General features: G+C 41.7%; 1 protein-coding gene across 2 annotated transcripts; it reads left to right on the top strand.

The window, feature by feature from the left end:
* Window positions 1–78: 78 nt before the first annotated feature.
* On the top strand, window positions 79–21,432 carry si:dkey-175m17.7. Of its 2 annotated transcripts, XM_039618124.1 has the most exons (5): window positions 79–156; window positions 247–398; window positions 14,671–16,784; window positions 17,142–17,444; window positions 19,687–21,432. In XM_039618124.1, the coding sequence occupies exons 3-5, from the start codon at window positions 14,687–14,689 to the stop codon at window positions 19,950–19,952; spliced, it is 2,667 nt and encodes an 888-aa protein (XP_039474058.1). In that variant the 5' UTR covers window positions 79–156; window positions 247–398; window positions 14,671–14,686; the 3' UTR covers window positions 19,953–21,432. The 2 variants fall into 2 exon arrangements, with proteins under 2 accessions (XP_039474058.1, XP_039474059.1); XM_039618125.1 differs by having other exon boundaries at window positions 130–398.
* Window positions 21,433–23,857: the final 2,425 nt, after the last annotated feature.

Here is a 23,857-nt window from a genome sequence, read left to right as displayed (position 1 = left end):
GGATGATGTCATCCGCAGTAGAGACAATAGAGCCCTCCTCCCCCGTCAGTGTCTCCTCACACACGCTTCGCAGCTCAGAGTGACACACGCTCAGACGTGACGCCAGCAGAGTTAGCCAAGCACCCCTGATGACATTTCCTAATTTATCTGTTTACTGTGAGTCCGGCAGAGCTGTGCATCGTCTTGTCAAAGCAGTTTTTTTTAAAAGAAATTATTCTTATTTGTGATTTTTCTTTTTCTAATAAGCTTCACGTACAAACGAGCAGGCAGGAGAAGGTGTTACACATCTGGATCATACCAACACATCGGGTCGTGGTATTCGGGCCACTGCAGACATGAGGAGCTCTCATTCCGCTGCGCATAAATGATGAAAACACTACGGGACTGCCACTCTTGATGTAAGTGATGTTATCTTTTATTGAAATTTATTATTAAGTAAGTCGTCGTAGTGCACGGTCCGGTCGGCCTGCAGCCTGTGATAGTCCCCCATCAGCATCTGCTTTCAAACGGTTTATCTCACAGCACAGATCTGCTCCTGAACGCCGTCATTGTGCAGTCATATGAATGCAAGAGAGAGAAACAAGAAGAAGAAGGCAAAGCATGATCGTGCATTTCAGCGCTGGCTGCCGGATGCCATCAGTCATCTGTGTTTGCAGTGATAAACGGCGTGTGTCATTTATTGTGATAAATAACTGCAGCCCCGTGGAGGGGCTAAGCAAAGAACAACACGTGAACTCTTAATTATGCACGTCCACGCTTCATCAGAGGCAGGAAGTGAAGGTACAGGCCTGCTGGCCCGGGCCCGCATTAGCTTTATTTCTCGTCATAGTAAAGGTTAAAAGACCGTGCCACGGTGATGCGATTAAAATACGGAGAAATTAGACGGTGCGCCATCTACTGACTGCACAAACAGCAAGTAAAAGATTGGCAGTTACTGGCCTTTAGTAAACATGAGTGCAGAGGAAGAATGCGACTGTTCATTTGCGCTTGTGGTGGTGCTGATGAGATGACGAGAAACTATTGTTTTAAATAGCAGGATCCAGAGATTTTGATGCCATTTACAGAGAGATGAAGGTGCAGACACACATAAATATGCCAGCCTATATAAGTGACTGATGACGTGTACCTCCACCATTTACACAGGAGGAGGCTGGTGGATTACAGTTAGGCTGTGGTTTGAGTGAAGCAAGCAGGTTGTTTAGCAGCTTCACTAACTTTACCAACGACACACATCTGCAGGAGAATCACTGCAGTGGCATCACATAGACACAAAACAGTTTCAGATGTAAACCTGCCCTAGGCTCCATTGTTCCTATTAACATGGCTCTTTAACCTGACACAGTCAGTTGTGGGTTTAGTGATCATCCCGCTGAGAATAATCGTTCAGCTCTGCTGCTCAGTGTTGACTCAGTGCTTCGGTCAACCTGTCCAGGTGAAAGCACGAGCAGTTCTGCTGATGGTCCAACACTTCTGTTGCTAAAAACCTCCATCTATTGAACCAAGGGAAGAGACATCAAGGCAGCATTTAAAAAGTGGTTAAACTAATTAACAGCAGCTGATTAACTCTGAAATATTTTCAACCTATATATAAAACACAGGAATATGAGCATCACTTGACATTACTTTAAAAAAAAAAATCTAGGATCACATCAGAGTGATGTAGTAGCTCGAAGGACATGAAGGTTAACACCCTCATCTTCCCTGTGATGAGTATGCATATTCTTTGGGTGCTTGAGTTTAATGTCAGAAGGCACACACATCAGGAAACCATAGAAACAATGTTACAGCCACGTAGGTCTCCAAAATCACTATGTACTACTTTCACACTATATATAATGATAATGTGTGTGTCTGCAGTATTTCAGTGTCCTTAGAAAGTTCCTCATGGAAAAGTACAGCAGGTACATTGCATCATACAGATCCAACAATAATCACTGGACAAGATATAAAATAGCAATGATAACTTGGCATCTTAAATATAAATAGTGTTGACTAGAGTAAACACTTAGTACCGTAGTAGCATTTTTCTCCATGTGGATGTGCATAATCCTCTGTAAATGGACAAAGGCCTCAAACAGGTCTTCTGTTGTCACACCCAAAGTCAGAGTCAGCAGACTAGTCAGGATGACTGTTAAGTGATCACAGGGTTTGATTGTAATGGTTACCTGAAATGAATCAGCAAACTCAGTAGCTTCTCCAGAGTGGAGCTGGCTGGTTCTTCTCTGTTTCATGAAAAATTGAATATGTTTGAGTTTAAAACTTTTCGTGCTCTCTGACGTGTTATAGACCACAGGAGATTAACTGATCACATTTGCAGCCCTGCTGTGAGGAGAAGTAAATGATTCAGATTCAGATAACTTTATTTATCCTAATGGGGGTAAGTGAGAGGGCAGAGAGCGTTCTGTAGAGTTAAAGAGAAAAGTGCAAGGGAGAAAAATAAAAAATAAAATAATATAAAACAACATAACATATACATTGAAGTACTGGTAATGATGGTAATGAATGAAGGGGTGGTTTGGAGACTGTTGGACTGTATGACTGACTGAAACAGGAGCTCTGAATGGGTGGCAAGCAGTTAAAAGTAGATGATTTAATTTGGATTACGAGCTGGTATTTAAAAAAAGGAAAACTAATATGCGTTGTCATCTGCATGCTCGAATACAGGAAGTCACTGCTTTTCATACCTGGATCCTAAATCATTTATAACAATAGTTTAAGACGTCTTACAAATGCGAAACAAAAACACTAAAGTGGTTACTATGCAAGTGAAGTTCCGAAACATTACCAGTTTATTTAAAGCCAAACATACACTAAATATGGCCAAGTGAGTAATAACCCACAGGATTACCATGTTTTTTTTTTAAAGAAACAGCCAATGACAGCCTGTCTGATTAATATGAAGTAATACATTGAAACATGTGATCCGGCTCCATATAGGGCTCCAGACCACAAATGAATCCTCCCAACGTGACCTCAGAATCACTCCCACCGTTAGTAATGATTAAATCATTAAGCGTTCCTCCTCCTAAATGTTGATGCCGCCGGCCGGCCTTGGCGCTGAGAGAGATGCCGCGACAGCCCCGGGGTGTCCTGTATTATTGTTTTCATGCACACTCATACTTTCTTAGAGGGTTTTTTTTTTCTTTTCGAGGATATGAGGGGAAAATAGAAACCGAGTGTTGTTACCACGCTGCAACTAACAGATGCTGCTGTTGACTTTTCTTTTTCTTTTTCTGTTCGAGTTGAGCAACTCTCTGTCAAATAGCATAAGGTTTCGGTGTTACCCGCAGGAGACAAAATGATTTGGGACCCAGTGGAGCTTTTCTGCTCTGCTCCTCCAAAGGTTCTCGTGCGTGTGAGGTCTTTAGACTAGATTTAAAGCCTTCCTGCCCGCCAGTTAAACCTTCCCCCTTCACTGGTTTAGATCAGCCTTGTAACAAATGATCACACACAGTCACTCAGAGGGCTTCGCTACGCGTTGTTACATCTTGTTTGACAGTTAATCTTTAAGACTTCTTTTTTTACCTTTGTTTGCAAGAGTCGCCGTGTCAGAAAGTTACAGTGTGAACTGAAATCTGGTGGATGGAAACGAGCACATTTAAAGAGTTTTAAGGGTAATTGAGACGGTGTTCTTTTTACAGAGATTATATATTCGAAGAATATTTCTCTTCTTATCTTTACCTGGCAGAGGGCTCAAGTCCCAACCAACCACAAAACCTCTTCCTGAGCTCCTTTTGTCAATGTCTATTCTTAGATTTCTATTTTAGGATTGTCATTTCTTTGGCTTTCCGATAAAACTGCACAGAGCTTAAACGCCTTCCTCATTGTTTAACCACCACACTGTGCTGTTGCACCGCACAGCATGACTCTTTTTGCAAGGTTTAAGAATACGACATATAAACAGCAGCTCATTCGATACACTGACAATTAATGGACTTTAAAATGTCCATGTGAACAAGAGTCCAGAGGAAGACCTTGAGTGTTTATTTGTGCTTGTGGTGATGCTGATGAGACGACGGTGAGAGGCAAAACAGAGTGCTAGTGCTAGATTCGCTAACCTAACTTTACAACCAGCGCACATCTGCAGCGTCATCACGTAGAGGCAAACCAGTTTCAAACATAAACGTGCCCTGGGCTGCGTTTTTCCTGTTAATATGGCTCTTTAAATGTGACACGGTCAGTTGTGGGCTTATTGATCACCCCGCTGAGGCTAATCATTCAGCTCTGCTGTTCAGAGTTTGCACAGTTGACCCAGTGCTTTGATGAACCTGCCCAGGTAAAAGCACGAGCCGGTGATTAGCACTGGTTTTCTCCTCGTTGGTAGGTTGTATTTGACATTTTTCTTAAATTAAAAAATGGAGAAGAAGAAGAAGAAGAACTGCACAGATGTGTGAGGGTTATAACACCACACGTCCTATCACTGCTTTGTCTCAGTGTTAATTGTTCTTAAATTATTTGCATGGCTTTTTGATAATCCTTCTTGCAGTGCAGCACTTTGGTCAACGTCTGTTGTGTTTAAATGTGCGATGTTCATAAACTGAGTTGACTTAACGCTCACTGATTGGCTAGTTTGTGCTGTTGCTTCCATCACTTTCTGTCTGCTGACTGTGGCGATTAGGTGATGTAATTATTTTGACTTTGCCTCACTAGCCCGTAGTGGTGGAAGCTGTGTTGAGACCGATTGCTGTTAAAAATTAAAGCATGCAAAGAACTAACGCACACCAGCAGAGAGCATAAATGCCTTTTCAGCCAAACAGCAGGGCGTTTTATTTGAGATGTTGGATATTTAAGAATGGCCGCCAATGATCCTCATGTGTCATTACTGTAACATTATCATGCCTTTGTTGGCAAAATACTCTGATTTGGGCATCTGAGTCACAACGAAGTCATCACGTACAAGTGAGTTGCCAGACATTTCCTTTGTCTCAAGTGAATGCATCATTAGATGTGCGACTAAGGTCTGATTAGAGTGTGACTCACAATGACTTGCACACATCTCTGTGCCGTTCTTACGCTTTTAACTTTTTTTTTAAAACTAGTTTCTTTATCTTGTCTAACTTCACTTAGTCTGAGGTGTCAGTAGTTGTCACTTGATGTCGGTATAGAAAAGCCTGACGTTGATAACGCATTATTTGTGCTATTTTAAATGCACTTCCAAAGCTTTGTTACAAAATAATATACTACTGCAATCCAATCCCTTTTTTTCTGACACACATTAATGTAAAACAGGGTTGTAGATGTTAATTTTCTTGCACAAATGGACAAGAACGTGACGGTAAAGTGTACTACGAAAAAACTGAGTCGACAAGAAGCAATGGGGAGCTGTTCCTGATGTTTTTAAACAAGAAAAGGAAGAAAAGGACATTCTGGGTTCTCACAATAAGGCAGCAGCAGGGAAAATTTCATGGTTTGATCCAGGAGTTGAAGCTGTATCACGCCCGCTTTCGTACATATACCAGGATGTCAGTGGGGCAGTTTGAGCTCTACTTGTCTCACATCTGAGGTGGGAGGGAAATAATTTCAGAGAGCACAGCATCTCTCACTGTGTCTGAGGTAAAGTAGTAAATAATCAGATTGTATATTCAGTAAGGGTGCATGTTTTGTTGCCATTTGCAGGACTCTGATTGGTCAATATTGTTTATTTGCTCCAAAAAAAATAAATGCCACAAATCTGTCCCACGAAATTACACAGTCAGTGTGAACGGTCACATTAGCATAGGTGAATCCAAAAAATATTTTTAATATGTTAAATATTCAGTTTCACACGTCTTAAGAATGATGTTAAAGCTGAGTGTATGCCTAGAACAGCCAGAGCTTAATTTACTAACACATAGACCAACCTAAAGAGTAGTGTAATTAATTACTATGTAATATGTAATACACAATCATACCTCAGTCGGTCAATAACACCTGACACTGACACATTAACCTACTTGTTTCTGTGTCAAAATGTTATTCAGATGTGATTCTGACCCACTTTGGCAAGCAGCTATCTGTGCTGGGTGCTTTATTAGTCATTATCATTCATATCATACTTAAGATGGGCAGGCGGAGCCTCACTCCCTGCTCCCTTTTCCTATCTGCAACCCACTGCTGTCACAATTAACATTTCTACCCTGGGGCGTGTTGAAGGGGAGACTACATGCTGCTGTGACTCCACTGTCAAGGCACACAACGATGATGGGCAGAGTATGTGTTTTGCTTACATGTAGAACAAATTTTGTGTGCTTGGTACTTGGCTGCTTCTGGACTGGATGTTTCCCACAATGCTTTGGTGGTCAGCCAAGCGTATTATCAGTGTTTAGCAGTACAACAGAGGAGGAGTTTTCTGCTGCTTGGCTTGTTGAAGCTTAATGCCAAGTCGCGCTCGAGTGTTTAAGTCCTGACAGGCCCTGATGATTGGTACATTATTCTCTGCTATCAACATCCGTGCAAGTCAAGGAAACTTGCTCTGTTTACTCTTTAATGAAGCCATAGAGGTACATAGAGTAATTGGTCTAATTCACTAAGCCACTAAAATCACTAAGTCATATATGTAGAAAAAATGTAGCTTTTGTGATTTTAAGCTATAATTTTAAAGGATTAGTCTGCACTTTTTTGCAAAGAGTTTTGTGATGAGAAAAGTTATCTTAAGTACACAATTTTCTTTGTTTTTTTATGTTTCCCAAAATTTCAAAATGTGTAGATTAACATTCAAACACTAAATGTACAACAAACCGCTGATGGACCACAATTCACAGTGTTATTGCCACATCCTTCATGGGTCTAATGCCCCCGTCATTACTATGGGGGCAGATTTTGCAGGCTGACTGAGCAGGTTGCACCCTGAAGCGTGCACGGCTGCGCTGGGCAGTGGATCTCCTCTCGTAGCCGAGCGGTTTGCTGGACAAGATTTTGGGAAAAAATAGTGTGTGCTTTAATTACAGGTTATTCATCAGAACCTGTTCAATAAACTAGTGTTGCAAGTGGAGTTACATTAACAAATATTGGAAATAATTTTAAAAATCAGGCTGTTCTTTATTGCTTCAGTGTTTGGCTGTTTTTGTGCCTAACTGGGATTCTCCACTTGCCTTGTCACAAATATGAAGCTGGAGGTTAGCTTGGCATGAAGTCTGGAAAGGAGAAGGAAATGCTAAGTGAGTTTTGACCAAACAATTTAAAAAGAAAGCCTGCTTACCTGTGCCTTTAAAAGTGTTGTATGGAAGAATTTCACTTTAAAAATTTGGTCTAGCCAAAACAGCTACTCAGCCGATTCTCACATTTTCCTATTTGCATCTTAGCCTGCAGATAGGTTTCATTCAGCTCTGAGTCTCAGTGGTGGAATTCATCTCCACCATCTACCATTAAAGTTCAGAGAATCACCAGACACGCCACAATATTATCACAATACTTCACTCACAATAAGATAATATTGCGATATTGCAATATGTTTAGTATTGCAATAACATATGCTGTGATTTATCACCTTTTTCAGCTACAAATTACAATCTTCAAAGTTAAACTTTGACAATATCTATTTTATCCAACAAGGCAAAGCTATATCACTTCAGTTACTTATGGGTTTGTTTTTGTTTTTTTACACTGATGAGATTGACAAGCACACTCCCATAAATCAGTTTGCTATCAGTCTCAAATTGAATAGGGTTAATTTTGGAGTTATATACAATCTGTTTATTATAATATAACAATTAACAGTGATTCATTTTTGATGTGTTGCTGTCAACAAAGACAAAATTCACATTTAACTATTACATTTGACCTCAACAACCTTACTGTTCTACAGCAGTGTAACCAGAATACAACCAGCTGGCAGCCAGTTAGGTTGAGTCAACTCGAGTTGTGCTCACTGACAAAGACTCATTGGTCAGCCAGTGTTATCTAAGGATGCTGGTGCATGAGATGAGCCCTCTTGTTAAAATACTTGGTTTCACTGCATTGATAAAATATCAAAATATCGTGATACTCTGCTGTATCGATTTTTTTCCCCTCTCTCCTATTCACCACCACAATAAAGATCTGGTCATGTGGTTACACAGCAAAAGACCGCCAGCTGGTTAGCAGCTACTGAATGTTCAGAACGATGCACTTACCTTTAAAGCTTAATATGTAATACATTAATTTGCTCAAGCTGTGCAAAAGTGAGGGAGAACCTTTTAAAGGGACTATTTCCAGAACAGAAACAGTCACCACTGAAGTATTGTTACTCTAAATTTGAGGACAACAAGACTCCAGGAAGAAATAGTCCTTCAGCGAACCTTCCATTAAACTGAGAGTGGTATTGATCTCCTTGTGTTACTTCCAGCAAGAAAGGAAAAGAACACATTTTTCAAAGTGCAGAACAAATAGTCCTGCTCTTGCATTGCTTCATGATTTTAAATGGGAGTCATCCAGCGTTATAACATTACATGATGACATAATTTTCACCAAACAGTAATACACAAGCATAAAGAGCTTACTTTATTCATTTTATTATTATATGTTATTAGTGAGCGTCCATCACTAACTTATATTCCTTTTACATTTGACACTTTACACTACAGAAATCTGTTAACTAACTTTCACACCAGCAGCTATCATCTTCTGTACTGTCGGTACCACCACGCCTCGTGTCCAGTGCCCATAACTCTTTCTTTCCATCTGTCCGTTTTTTTATGTGTGTGAAAGAGCAAAGAGAGCAGCAGGCCGCCTCCTGTCATTTTGTGCCCACTGTCAGCTCAACACAAGCAAAACTGCAGAAATGTGGATTGTCCTATGACAGAAGCAGCCTGCTCATCAGCCTCTGGAAACAAGTGACTCAAGATGACAAATTTTCCTGCCATCCTCATGCTCGAGAACTCTTACTGTTATAAAAAAAAAAGCATGACAAAAAAAAACACGTAGCAGTGGAAGAGATTCTTTAAATCAACCCATTTAGAGTTATTGAGCATCCTCACAGTGGTGTTTGCTCTGCTGCTGTCTGCTCTGCGTTTGCTGTAAGGTGCATTGTGATGAAGTAGCTACTTAAAACAGGGGTGGGGGGAGAGAGAGCAGAAATATCGCTATCAATCTTGCAAAGCCAGACAACCATCTGCTCCCAAAAACACCAGCTCCCTCCCCTCAACAGCTTGTCCCCAAAAACACTCACTGCAACGCCTCTGCAGCTGGAGATGGACCACACTGCCTAAATCAGCACTGTGACTGTGGTTATGCAGTGATGGTCCTCCCACTGTAAGCTTTACACTGTCCTCCTGTCATGCATATGAGGGCCTTATTGTGTGATGCATATCAGGATGCACTTCTTTTGTTCTCGAAAAAAAATTGTTGGATTTCTTTAAAATTGCCTGGTTGACACAGGAAATCACTTTTAATGCTTCATTCAAAGAAATTATAATTTTATTGCAGATATTTCTTTTCTGTGGGAGAGTTCAGTCGTATGGAAAAACATTAGGAAGTCTACCTTTTCTTTCTGGTTCTCGCCTGTGCCTGTAAAGCCGTTATCTCTGCTCTGCTGGTGGAATATGAGCCGAGGGAGGGCGTCATGATCTCCCCCGCAGGATCATGCAGCTCTTACTAACAGAAACTGAGTGGAACTCACTTTTTTTTTTCCTCCCCCCAAAAATATTGCTTTTAAAGTGCAAAAGTTTGCATTTCAAATCATTTCACTTTCATGCGCTCTAATTCAGAAGCAGCTAATGTGATTTAAAAGTTTAACGTAGTATAGATTTTTTTCCTGAAGTATTCACACATGAGTGTGTGTTTGTGTGTGTGTGTCATTCATCCTGCGGTGCTTGTTTATTCACTTTCATGTAGCTTGCTGTCAAATGTTTCATGCAGAATCCTCAGAAAAGTGCTCAAAACCTATTGAAAATATACAGTTGGCTTTGTGCACATACTGATATGACTTATCAGACTAATACACTTTACGTATTACATACAACAGCATTATTTACCACTATTTAAATGTTGTTTGAAGGGTCAGAGTTAGTAACACATTAATTTGGCCCATTAAAATGATGAAAGGGTTTCTTTTCTAACTTTCTTTAATATCTCAGTGAGCGATAAGCCAGTCCCTTTTGTGCCCATGCTCTGACAATATGCAATAACAGACTGCTCTTTGTTGTGCATCTGTGTGCGTGCATGCATGTGTGTGTATGTGTGTGTGTGTTTTGGATGCAATTAGAGACAGCCTAGGATCTGTCAACTTCAGCTATTAACAAGGCGCCAACAATGAAAAGCTGTCAAATCCTAAATTGAAAATAACAAGTCTGTTTCTGTGATCACAGAATAATGAGTTTGCCCTTTTAAAGAAGCTTCAAACAAACCCTGTACACTTTGTACCCTCACTATTATTTTTTTTTTTATATACAATTACTGGAAATGCATCAGCCCTCGGCATGTACAGCGTGTTGGCAGAGCAGGTAGCTCGCAGACTTTTATCAGATTCCATTAGGCGAGCAGGTTAATTAGGACCGACCAACTGCAGTGATTTTACATAAACACAGCTAATTAAACACAAATTTGATTAATCGCTTTATCAACAGCTCTCATACCCTTGTTTTATTCTCGCGTACTAACAACCCAATGTGCTTAAAGTATTAGCATAAAAAGTACTTGTTCTGCTGAGGTTTGTTAACCGTCCTCCAAGTACAGGATTTTCTGTACTGCACAAATATGGCTCTTTTTCTGTTGTTTCATATTGCATACACACATCTACATTTTGTTAAATGTTGTGCAATTTGAGTTAATTTGAGTTAATTGAATAAGAGAAATAAAAACTCAAGAACATCTCAAATGTAACTAGGGCCTTTTAACTTTTTTATATAACTGCTTAAAAAAAGTTTGGGGCCGCTGCTCTTTAATTCTTGGATATTCTTACTTTGTGATATTTTCTTGAAAACATCAAGTTTTTCTTATTTCAATCTTAATTAAATGCTCTATCTCACAGTTATAAATAATTTTAAGAAATCCTGGAGAAATCTTTTTGGTTTGGTCTATTTTGGCCAAACCTGACCTCTGAAATCCGTCTAACCCTGCCAACCAGACTAATCATATCCATTCTCCTTGGCAGATGTGAAAATAGGATCTTTTATAAATCTTTAATGTTGCCTTTGAAGCACTGAATGGGCTTAATTTAGTAGATTAGGCAGAATTCTTAATTGAAACTTGAAAAGCTGTGGTGTCTTTTGTTCTTGCTGTGAAACAACATGCTAACATCACTGGTGTGCTTTGAGTGTTTTCCTTTTCTCTCTGTAGCTGAGTGAAAATGCCACTAACCAGCCTGCACTTTACAGCATGTGACAGAAAAGTAATCAGAGTGATAGTGACTTCCACCATGACAAAACTGGGTCATTGTAACACCCACCCCCTTCACCACAGGCAAGGCTGAAAGAGGAAAAAAAGATGAGGATGTCATCACCAGACTCTGTGCGTGGATATAAGCATGGGGACACTGGAGCGCGGTTTGCTTTCTCTATGGGTTGGTAACTGTGTTGTGGTGGGACCGAAGGCATCCCCAGATCACTTTGACGTGTCCCTTCCTTCCCCGTAGACTGTGGTTTATAGTGTCATGTTATAATCTGCCTCCCTGTATTTTAGCTCTACCCTCTTTTGTTTCTGTCAGCCGGTGTCGTCCCGAGCTATCTGTTCCTCCCAGTACCCACTTTAACCTGGTAGTCTCCCACTGTGCTGAGAGATTTTTAAATGTTGCTTCACGGTTGTAAGCTTAACAAACACTCTCTAAAAACAGCTCTATGTAATTTACCAGGTAGATTGATGGTCTTCTAGTTTGCTAGATCTGCTAATATAAAAAGATCAGCATAGGAAGTGCCTTTACGCTTTTAGGGTGAGGGTTAAATTGAAAGAAGTAAACACCGAGGGTCAGTCTGTGAAACCCAGCCACTGCAAGTGTCTGGTTAGCGGCAGCCAGTGTGATTAAATACCAAAAATTAAAATTACAGCTAGGAAGGCGTCTGAGATGACAACATTCAAAGGTGGTTAGAAGTTAATATAATGCTCTGAGGTTTATTTTACTACAAAAAGGTTCATTTCTAAACCATCTTAGTTTGTGATTAATTTTTGAAGTATTAAAGTAGATGAGTATCTAAAGGTTTAGGCTAAAAGTGTTTTACACATGAACAGTGCTAATAAAAGATGTGGAAGGGTAGAATGACAAATTAAACATTTCTTTAGGTCTTTTATCAAAAAAAATGCTAAAAACGATGAGAGCCCCAGTGACACAGGCCTAGAGACTGGTCAGCAACCACCTGGCAACCACTGGTCGACTTCTCCAACTGGTTGGCAAATGGTTGCTGGTAGGTGAAAATGGTCAGAACGAGGTATACAGGGTTATATTAGAAACCTCCTTAAGATTGCATCATTGCTCATTTGCGCAATCGCCATGGACACCCATAGTTTACACAGACGGCACCAACTTATCTGCAGACACTAACTTCTGGCTGTGTGGTAGTGAAACGGAAAAGTGTGGCGCATCATGGAAATGGTTACTGTTTCCCTTCAAAGTAAAAGTTGAAACGTTCTGTCTGTAGTAGCAAGGCACAACTTTAGCTTTGAAGAAGATTTGCATTGTTTCAGTGCCACTGTGCAACCAGTTGGTGAATGTTTGCAGACAAGTCAACATCTTCCATCTAAACGTTTAGCAACCAAGGAGGTTTTTGGTGCAGCAGATTTCATCTAACAACAAACCATTCACCAACCAGACAGAAAATACACATTTTTCTTAACTACCGGCAGTTGCCAGGGCTCTGGGCTTGTGAGGCTGATGCATACAGAAAAGGCTTAGGTCCAGAAATCAATTTTCAGTGACTGAAATCAGTTGCTCCTTTCACACTTTACCAGTTTAAACCAAATTTTCAATTCCAAGCATTAAACATTAAACAAGCAGACATTAAAACAGCCTCCCCCAACTTTAAGGTTAACCAGGCTGTACACCTTTTATGGCTGAAATAAAGGCAGGAGTTAACGAATAGTTTTTATTTTCTTTGTCAGAGAAAACTGTGTTTAGAGCTTAACGCGAACATTAGCATCCTAATATCCTCCCAGCTGACCAGCCCTGGCACCAGTGCAACCATGTCTGCTAGTGTGGCAAGAAGGAAATTAAAGCAGTCCATCAACCAAACAACTCACGGCACAGTGAACATCACAGACAGAGTATACGTGCCAATGGGTGGGTTTTACCTCAACGACAATAATATGTCATTTTAACCTTTCAAAGCAGACCTAGTTTATAATGAATCTACAAAAAAAGTGTAAAAATTTCAACTCTGACATTGTGAAGTAACTGCAGCGACCTGTTATTAGGAGCATTACTCATTCAGACAGTTTAATGCTATAGAGACACTTCGATGTGTGTTTTATTATTACACTGACTTCATCTCTTTTTGCTGCGTCATGATGTGAAAACTTTCTCTCCAGCTGAGCCGTGTTGTTGTCTACGTGGTGACCTTCTGTTTATACCATGGCCTGGACAAATGCTTGTTTTTAATTGGCCCAAAGGATGTGGTTAAATTAGTTGCTACCAAAGACAGGGTGAACGGGCTAAATGGCTGTGGGCAGGAAGTCTTTCATCTCAGATAATCACAAAGTGAAGAATCTCACTGAGCCATTAGCTAACTGTGAGTCACTAGGTTGTTCCGCAGTGAAAATGCACTGCAGAGACGGAAATACAAGACATTTTGTGCCGAATTGAACAGATTGAAAAACGTTAACTGCCCAAATCAGCTTGGCTTCAGCATACAAACAAAATAAAGGTTACATAATGTTAACATCTAGAACATACCTGTGTTCAGCAGTATATTCAGCTGCTTTTAACGTGGTGTTTATGTCATGTTAACACATCTTGTTGGGGACGTCTGAGAGGGATGAAGGTTGCCGAAGCTCGTTTGATGCAGCTTTTGCAACTGAGCTGCTAAGAAGCATCACTGCTATCAGGATTAGCTAGGATTATTTGCTGCTAACAGCAAACAGGTACACACTCTTGAACCTTTGGATTCAGAATCTAACAGTTGAATGCCAACAGGATTACCCGGGAACAGTTTCAAACTGAATGTCAGATTCCTATAAATACAGATGAAGGTTAAAGCGTCTGTCCACTGGCCCTGGTATAAGCAGACTGAGACTGTGCAGTGCATGTTTAAATGGATTCCCCAAAAGTAATTACTCCTGTGATATCCATTCACCTTAAACATGCACCTCTATGGGTCTTCACTTCATAGAATTTCTCTTTCATTTGCAGCAAATATGAAGAGAAATACCCCCAAGTTAATAAAGGTCAAAACAGAGATTGTTGGTCAGTTGTTTTGTATTTACTCTTGGCATGGTTTGTCACGAGGAAGACACCTTTACAGGTGACTTACAAAAATATACAAAACGTAAAAGGCTGTTGATGTTGTGAAAATAGTTGTCATTATTGTTGAGGAGTTGGAGCTTTACTTTACATTTCACAAATAATTTTGCTCTTCAAAAAACACTGAAAGCTGTAATTAAAGAAAATCTGTGTACGTCATACAAATCAGGAGCTGCAAGGCAATGTTCATAATCTTTTATGAGCATGTGCTGTTTGCATCTAAACTGAAGGAATGTAAAGTGTGCCCCTCATTTCCAGTGTATATGTTAACTAAGACTAAATCCCTGACTATTTCCTCTCTCTCTCTTTTTCCCCCTTTCACTGGACAGCTTTGCATAAACCCAGATGCCTCCCCTCCCTCTTGACGAACGCATAGTGGTCATTCAGCGCCCCAAAAATTTAGCCCTTTGCGAGGCTTCCCCACAGACTATCCCGCAGCATTCCTCTCATCTCACAGCCTCCTCCAATGGACAAGTCGCTCAACCTGCTCATCTCCATCCTTCTCACTCCCAATTTTATTCACCCACCTGTAAATCTCTGACTCTGGAATGCAAGCGCAGGTTGTCCCGTGTGCAGAAATTCAAAGGCGACCAACCTGTCCTCCCGGCGGCCGTCAGACACATCCCTAGCCACTGCCACAGCAATGGCACGGTAACTCTCGGCCCGCGTCTGCCCTCACACACGCATACTATTGATATCAGAGTGACATTGGACAAAGGAGGAAGAGGTGGAGGAGGAGGAGGATTCAGCAACTCATTAGGGCGTAGCGGGAGTATAAAAAGTGGCAGAGGGAAATGTGTCCCTTCAGAACAAGGACAGTGTGAGAGAAAAACCGGAACTGCAGGGAGGCCAGGTGGCGTCGAACACAGGCCACAGCGAATTCGTCAGCTGTCATCAGCCCCTGGTGGGGTCCTCCAGTTTGTCCCCGCCCAGGCGCAGCAGCATAAGTTTAGGAGTGAAAAGGAGAAGGAAAACACTGGTTTTCTTAACAGAGGTGACCACGAGTTTTCCTCTATAGGTCACAGGACAAGCTCCAAACTGGGACCGGTCCATCAAAGCCTAAATAGTCACAGTCTGACCCACCACCACAACTCTGTCCCTTTGCCCCATGCTGCCATCCTAAACTCCACCTACCCCCCATCTCCTTCCTCCCAACCCACCTATGTCGCAGCCTCTCTTCAGCAACGTAGACAGCCTCACCCAGCCTCTCAACCCAGGGATCACCGCCCTCACCTTCTTCATGGTTTACCCCTCTCTCCTTGCTCCTCCCACGCTGGAGGGTTCCCCAGCCCTGACCACACCTGCACCATCGACTGCGCGCACCCATTCAGTTGTGGCTGCTGGAGGTTGGTAAGATGCAGAGGGTGTAAAGGGCACTCGGCTAGCTTTCAAGGAGGTGGTGGAAGCACTTCCACCTCATTTTCCTGTGGTCACAATGTTGGAGCAGTAAAGAGAGGAGGTAAAGAAATGGGCCTGAGAAATCTGGGTGGGTGTCTCTCCAACGCCTCCACCTCTAACACCTCGTCTTCTAACAGCACTGCTTCTGAGTGTCGCACGGGCCTGTTCAAACCTCTCCGCTGTGCCTCCTGCTCTGGTGAGGCTGGAAACTTTGAGAGTCCTGCTATTCTTCGCAAAAAACTTGTAGGAGGATGCCTTCCCTGCACCCCGCTGTCCTCTTCTGCCCCTCTGCGGGCGATACAGAGCTGCGTCACAGGCTGCAACCCCAAAGCTTCCCAAACGGGCAGTTCCACCTGCAGCTACTGCAGCAGCGACCCCATAGTGGTCACATACAACCCTCGCAGAGGCAAACCCCCAGGAAGAAGCATCCCAGCAGCTCATCCGATGTCTATGTATCCAGCCGATGATGACGACTACAGCGTGCGCACCATCTGGCCTGAAGAACTGGCCAAGAAGATGACCCACTCTAAAGCTCAAAAAAATCACTGTGCTGGGATAGGTGTAGGAGTCGCGAAAACCTGTGCGAGTCAGACCCAGAATGGCAGTAATGGAACAGGGCTCGTTCTCCTGGACTGTCAAAACCTCAAGGAGTACACACAGACGCAGCTCACAGACCACGCTGGACGGAGGCGGCTTCAGCAGGGCAAAATGGCAGCCCTCGATTTTATGGGCTGCAGGTCAGGACCGGAGTACGACGACGGTCGGAGCTCGCTGAAGAGGCTTTTGAATAAAGCCGAGGATGCGGGAATGAGCGATGGGCCTGACCATGACGAAGACGCAGCATATCCCTCCTCCCCCTCTCCCCGCTCTGCCTCCCCACCATCACCTGTGTCCTTTTCCCCTCCACCATCCGCCCCCACTACGCTAATCAAACCCAAGCCTTGGCAGAGAGACAGGGAGGGAGGACACACTCTGTCGTCGGCTCAGTCACTTCACCTGGCCTTGAACTCCCTGAACAGAGAGCAAGATGAGGAGAACAACAGAAGTAAGAACAGCTTAAAATCCAATTGTGTTGAGGCCATTGCGGTCACTGATGTAAACCTGGGTCATAATAGCTGGTGTCAGCTCCTTATACACCACAGCTGTTGATCAAAAATCTTTTGGTTAGCTTCATTTTATGACAGTGTTTATGTTCTAGTGCAACCTGCTTTTATAATCTACCAGTAATGCACACAGAATAATATGACCCACTTTTGCATCAGGGACAGAATTGGTGATTCACTGTAGTTTTTGTCGTTGCATTGTATTCATTTTTTAAGTATTTTCTTGATTTGGTGCTTTGTTGTAGCAGTTACTTGTTAATTCACAGTTAACACCACCTCTCCACACTATCATTTCCCAGTGCGCCTCTCTCTGCCGCTCTCCTCTTCCTTGCCGGCTTCTCTTTCCGATGAGTCTGTGATGACTCCTGATGCGGAGAACGCTGTGGTCAGTCCCATCCTGCCCTTCCTGTATCTGGGGAATGAGAGAGATGCTCAGGACCTGGACCTGCTCCTACGCCTCAACATCGGCTACGTGGTCAACGTGACCACACACCTGCCTCTCTACCACGTCAGCTCTGGACTGCGATACAAAAGGATCCCAGCCACCGACAACAGCAAGCAAAACCTTCGACAGTACTTCGAGGAGGTTTTTGAGTTTATTGGTGAGCACTCCACCTCTTATACATTGATGTGTGCAGTGTTGGGCAGTGTGGTGGGATTACTTTATTAGGTAATAAGGGGTTAAAAATTCTACTTTAGTAATTATTAGTGCTGCCAGCGTTAATCTCGTTAAAATGACGTTAACGCCATAACCCCATTAACGCGGCAAATCTCCTTTAGCAAGTTAAGGTGGATCGCTCCTGTGAGGGCTGCACGGCGTCAACACATTAGCACAGTTAGTTCGTTAACGCGTTAGCGCCGTGCAGCCCCTCGCACAGGCGATCCGCGTTAACTTGCTAAGGGAGATTTGCCGTGTTAATGGGGTTATGGCGTTAACATCATTTTAACGAGATTAACGCTGACACCACTAGTAATTACTTTTAAAATACTAATCCAAATAATGGGATGGTTAGCTTGTTTGTGGACCTACCAGTATTTATATAGAAGCTTGATATCAGTTTCTGCATTAAGTAGAGCGAGAACTAGCACATGCTATCTTAGCTATCTTTCAGATGTAAAAAGGGGTTAGCCTTTACCAAAAATGTCAGCTTAGGGGCTAACTAGTAGCTGTGTCTGCATTGAAGTGGTAAACCTACTGCCAAGAATTAGCAATTTTGTTTTGAGTGGGAGCCAGCATGCTAACATCAGAGCAATGCTACTTTTTAACTGCTAATTATGTTTTATGCACAGAATACATTGCATTTGGGCATGAAGCAGCGTCCCAGGAGAAAATCAGATTACTTCATCAAGCAGCAATCATTATTGAGAAGATACTCTAGACAAAAAATGTTAAGCTGGGCCAATCTAAAAACCACGATATGATTATGACACAGATGACCAGAGTGGGCATCTATAACCAATATTTCCCCGAGTCATGCCCTCTCTTCTAATATTGTTTTGAATAAGCACATGTGTGTGCAGGCACCCACATAACATCTTAAAAACACTGATCAGTCACTTTATTAGGTGAACCTTGCTGGGACCCCCTGTTTGCATTAGAACAACCCAGAACTTGAAACAATGCTCAGTTGGTACTATTACAACACCACCAGCAACATGAACTATCGATAAAATGTAGCATAAGACTTCTCCAGTCTTCTTTTGGCTTATTTTGATGAGCCCATGTGGATTGTAGCTCCAGTTGGCACCTGGTGTGGTCTTCTGCCATGTGATTATTGTGTTAACAAGCATTTAGCAAAGCGGTGATAATCCTGTTTTATTAAGAAATTTTATTTGAAAGAGAGCGAGAGAGGTCAAAGAAGACGTAGAAGTCTGGAAGAAGAAAAATTCTATTTTTAAAATATAATTTTGTGGCCAAGTCAGCAAACCTTTTAGAGTGTTTTTAGTAGATTTCACTGTTGATTCTATAAATGTAGTTTTTATGTACTAGTGAACAATGAAATAAAAAATTAATTAAGGTAATACATCAAGTTGTCCAAATAAGTGCCTGAATGACTTCCAAGTGGCATACTTACTTTTAGAAGGACACTGGTCTGAACTGGTGTACTTGTACCAGCATCTCACCTGTCACAGTCCCACTGCTCTTCAAATACAAAAACAAGCCTCTGTCTCATTACTGCGACAGCTAGTGAGCTCAATTAGTATTGCATGGTATGCAGGTAGGACCCGCAGTTGGTCTTGTTGATAAAAGGATAATGTAGCAAAATTAAGGTTAACAAGCTTCCCCTTACCAGAAGATCTAGGAAGGACATCGAGCGTGTGTTCATTAAGACATCGAGCAGATAGCTGTTACCGTCACTTTTATTTTACAATCATGAGCTAATGTTCAAACAGCGGTTACTCAGTGTCAGAGTGTTTGCAGGATGCTTTATTACTCCTTGCTGTGACTTCAGCTGAAGTCAGTAGTCTGCGATAACTGTTGCCTGGTAACCCGATTTTTCTTTTTGTACTGAAAGAGAGAGGAAAGGCAGTGACTTGCAATGTGATCATTAGATCCTTTGTTTCCTTTCAAAGCTATTGTGTTAGTGTCTATAGTGTCTATGAAGTGAATTGCTGACTCTGTGCCATGCACTCTGTGATTCACCTACAAGTTTATTTAATAGCTGGTAGAACTTTTTCTTTAAAGTTACATATGAAACGAATTATTAAAAGCAAGTGCTGATGATGTACATGTTGCTAAATGTGTGTTACTTGTGTTTAGAAAAAAACTGATGCAGTGTTAGGTCATTTTTTTACTTCTAGAAAGAAAACTGAGCTCATCCGTTTTGTTGCTCTCATCCACAGAGGAGGCATATCAGAGTGGACAGGGAGTGCTGGTACACTGCCAGGCAGGCGTGTCCCGTTCTGCAACCATTGTCATCGCCTACCTTATGAAGCACACCCTCATGACAATGACAGATGCCTACAAATACGTGCGGAGCCGCCGTCCTGTGGTGTCGCCGAATCTCAACTTCATGGGCCAGCTTTTGGAGTTCGAGAGGGACCTCAACTCTGGGGTGACTCCTCGCATCTTGATGCCTAAGCTTAACGGTGTGGAGACGCAGGTGTGAGAAGGGTCAGGGGTCGCGAGTGTACGGAGGGAGTTAGCGCAGGTGAAAGAGAGAGCAGGACTGAAGTGGCATTGATGAGGCGTGAAGGGAGGACTGGAAAATGCTGTTGTGTTTGGCAGTTAGTGTACTTTTCATACTGTGAGACAAAAGACTGGACAGTTCGGTTGTTTAAGTAGTCGTTCTTAGACAACTTGATCTCCATCCAGCGTCTTGTTTTTAAGATAATGTGCCAATATTTTGTATATATCTAACATCACTCAGATATCTCAACACGTTTTTCTTTTTCTTCCAATGCCTCTTCCTTTCCATTCCCACTGTTTACAGCCACAGTAACACACTGAAATATACTGACTCTGTTGCCATGAATCATAAATGCATGCAGAAATGGAAAGGAGGGACTTTAATACTGCTTCCACTGAACCGCTTGGATGCTTCCACCATATGTAGCAACACAGAGGTCATTTCGATGCACTTTATTTCCCATGCGTTTGTTTTAGTATCACCAACGGAATTGTCACAAAGATGAGAAGAATTTGTCATGCAGACCTCAGACAGTGTTTTTGGTTCATATTAACATTTTTATCTTTGTTTTGTTGTTGTTTTTTACTAATTTAAACACTGTGCAATAGAGCATTATGGAGCCAGGAGGGAAACGTATCACAAAGTGACAAACAGCGATTGACGCTGGTAATGGCAGTTTTTATTTGAGTGAAGCAGCCTGTGTTGTAGAAAAGAATAGCAGTGCAGTATTGAACATTACACTTATTATGCAGGTTAATACACTAAAAGAAGCTTATAATGAAAGTGGGGATCAGAGCGCAACACCTTTTTTTACACTCTATGATTTCAAAAAATATTTAAAGGTTTTTCCTGCTAGGATGACACTGTGCAGTGTGTGTTGTTTCTTTTGTGGTTACTTTATAAGACAGACATTTGTTAAGTATGAATCTGTCCTGTTAGGGGGCGTGGCCCAATATTTTTTCAAATTAAAGAGCACACAATAGTTTGATATAACATTAAGATTTGTTTAATGTTAGCGTAGCCTATCTGGTTGGAAACTGTGAGCTAAATTGTTTCATTTCTGTGTTTGTGGGGAATTTGTGTTGTTTTTGTTTTTCTAAACAGCAATGCGAAAAATAGATGCTTTTATTTTGTACCTGTTTAATTGCGACCTAGGTGTCGTTTCTCAAATGGGATCGCCAGAACGGGGCTGAAGTTATTTTTTCATGAATTTCACTACTTTACAAGTCCTCGAGACAAATATACTTTAATATTTTCATACCTTTGTGAACAAGTTAGAGGTTTTTAGCTAATGCTAATGTTGTTAGCCCCTGTTCTTTTGCCTTACTTTCCATACTGAATTTCTTCCTCGTGCGCGTCATGACTATGCATTCTCTTTCATTATGAAGGCTTTGGTTTGTTTAGAAAAGGTCATTTGTTTCACTGTGAATTAGTCCAAATGTAAATTCTATTCAGGTTTAAGGTGTAACGTACTAAAACAATGAGACTTTAAAAACGATCTCATTGCAAAGTATAGTTACCCGACTTCCCCTTAAGTTGCTTATGAATTAGTTGCTAATAAATAGCCTCTAGGCAACCACTTTGAATCACAAGGAGATTGCTCCCAACTGACTGCAACTGTTTAGAGACAGGTTGCCTCCCACCAGGCAACCTGTCTCTAAACAGTTGCAGTCCAATTTGAACTGACTGCAATCACTCTCAGTCACATTGATTGACATCATGTTGCATTCAATTACAGTCAGTCTGCGTCCATGAGACAAACCTGTCTGTGATGCATCTCTCTGCAATAGGACTCGACTCAACTTGTTGTCAGCTGGTTGGATTCTGGCCTTTTTCCTATAGAAAAGCAACAGCGCTGAATTCCTGTATCATTTTGCAGTAAAATCGCTGTTCCTGCCAGAATAAATAGATCTGTTTCAGATCTATGAGGTTCTGGCTGAACTCTGAATGGAAGTCTTCTATGGTTATGTCGAGACTGCAGCAGGCTTTGACTTCTTTGATTTATTACAGTTACTCATGTATTATCACAAACAGACTGCATGTAATTGCCAACTTGACCCCAGGCTAACCGATACCAGACCGATAGCAGTCTACCTCTGTCTCACTGCTTCTTCACATTGGGCCAAAGTTGTTTTAAAGACGGCTGACTGCGAGTGGTTGCATATCTGGTCGTCGTTTCCAGAGCAACTATTTCAAAGGCAACAAGATCGCAAATTCATTGCACATGGTGACAGTAATTTGGGTCGTGCAGTGGTGGTCTGTCTGTAGCATAAGTGTGAGGCTTTGAATGAGGCTCATTGTGGCTTTCTGTGAACTGATTAGAGCTGCTGTTTTGAAATCTGCTGAGGTAGAAAATTATTTTATACATTTTCTAGTCCGATATCATATGTGACATATGTGCAGTACTCTTCCCAGCCTCAGTTTAACAGGCACAGGAATAAAGACTCAGTCCCTCAAAGAAAGGTCTACAAATAGGGGACATTTGTGCTTGTTTTCTATTAATCCAACCATTCTGTTTATCCTGAGTCACAGGGAGGCTGGAGCCGTGCTCTCGCCTCTTAGTCCTTTAAAGACAGAAGAAAGAAGCGGTAGTGCAGACTTGCCAATGACTGTAAAGTTCAAGGATTTGGAACATGTTTCTTAATAATCTCATAGCTGACCACAATGTGACAATATGTCAGGTTACAGGTGGGAGCTACGACCCAAATAAATCCAAATTTGCTGACAAATTCGCAAAATTTACAGCTTTTAAATTAATTTTTGCGATACGTTAACCAAATCCTCGTTGTTGCTTCTTCCATATTTTAACTAGTAATTTTAAAAAAATCCCCTGATACAATTTTCTAAAACCAAAATGCCTTCAGATTAAGCAGTTTGAATAAGACTAAGAAATTATCCTGAAACTTTTTTGGATTTAAGTGACTTTAAGAAAAGGTCTATATTTTTCTACCGTCTTCATCATGTTGGAGTGTACCCACGTACACGTGTTGTTGTTGTTTTTCTTTCTTTTTTTTACATGACTCTTTGTTTTGTATACGAAAGACCGTCTGTACGGAATGACATCTTCCTACTCTCCTGTGATAATGTGGATCGGATCTTCTTTGAGTTGCACTGCATCCACTGTTATCAGACCTCTGTAAACTTGGGAGTGGGTGGGTGGGTGTTTGGAGTGGGGGGGCTCAACTCGCCGTATTCCTGTTTTTACCTCTCGCCTTTATTTCAGCTGGAGAAACATCAACCAAACGTGCAGTTCGCTCCTCCTGTCTCTCCAGCTCAGCTCGCAGTTAGGAGAAGGGGTAACGTTTGAAGAGGGCCTCTTACTATTGCTCCTTTTATACAGACTTTATATGCAAAGTGGCTGCCGAAGCAATTTCTTTGAATTCTACACTGTATGGACTTGCTGTGCAGTCGAGTCGTTGCTGACCTCAGATGTTTGTACTCGAGAGACAAATCGAAAGGAAGTTTCTCTTTAATTGTCATGAACTGAAGGGCCAGTGTCTCTGTGAGTGTCCGTATGTGCGTACAGTTTTTTTCTTTTTGTTTCCTTTTTTTTTGTTCTTTTTTTTGCACTTGAAAAGAGAAAAGTTGTTACTGTTTGTAAACCAGTGCATTGCTTATTTGTGGGAAATGGATTAACCTGGTTTGTATTTTACTGCTTCTTTTTAGATATTGTGTTACTCCCTGTACCAAATACTGAGTTTAAGGATATTGATTCATTGGTGTGATGATGATGATGATGGGATAACTCAAGAGAAAAAGTAGACCACCCCGTTCCTAAAGGGGGTAAGAACTCTTCAGGTTTGCCTATCAGAGTAATGCTGTGCTGATTCGCTGTCCTTCCTCCTCCAGAGACCTAAAAAAAACTCATGTTATCGAACCTGTGA

The sequence above is a fragment of the Oreochromis aureus genome, linkage group 10, assembly GCF_013358895.1.
Source record: "Oreochromis aureus strain Israel breed Guangdong linkage group 10, ZZ_aureus, whole genome shotgun sequence".
In the NCBI taxonomy this organism is placed as follows: Eukaryota; Metazoa; Chordata; class Actinopteri; order Cichliformes; family Cichlidae; genus Oreochromis; species Oreochromis aureus.
Note: the sequence above shows the minus strand (reverse complement) of the source record. Positions and strands in the feature narration are given on the sequence as shown.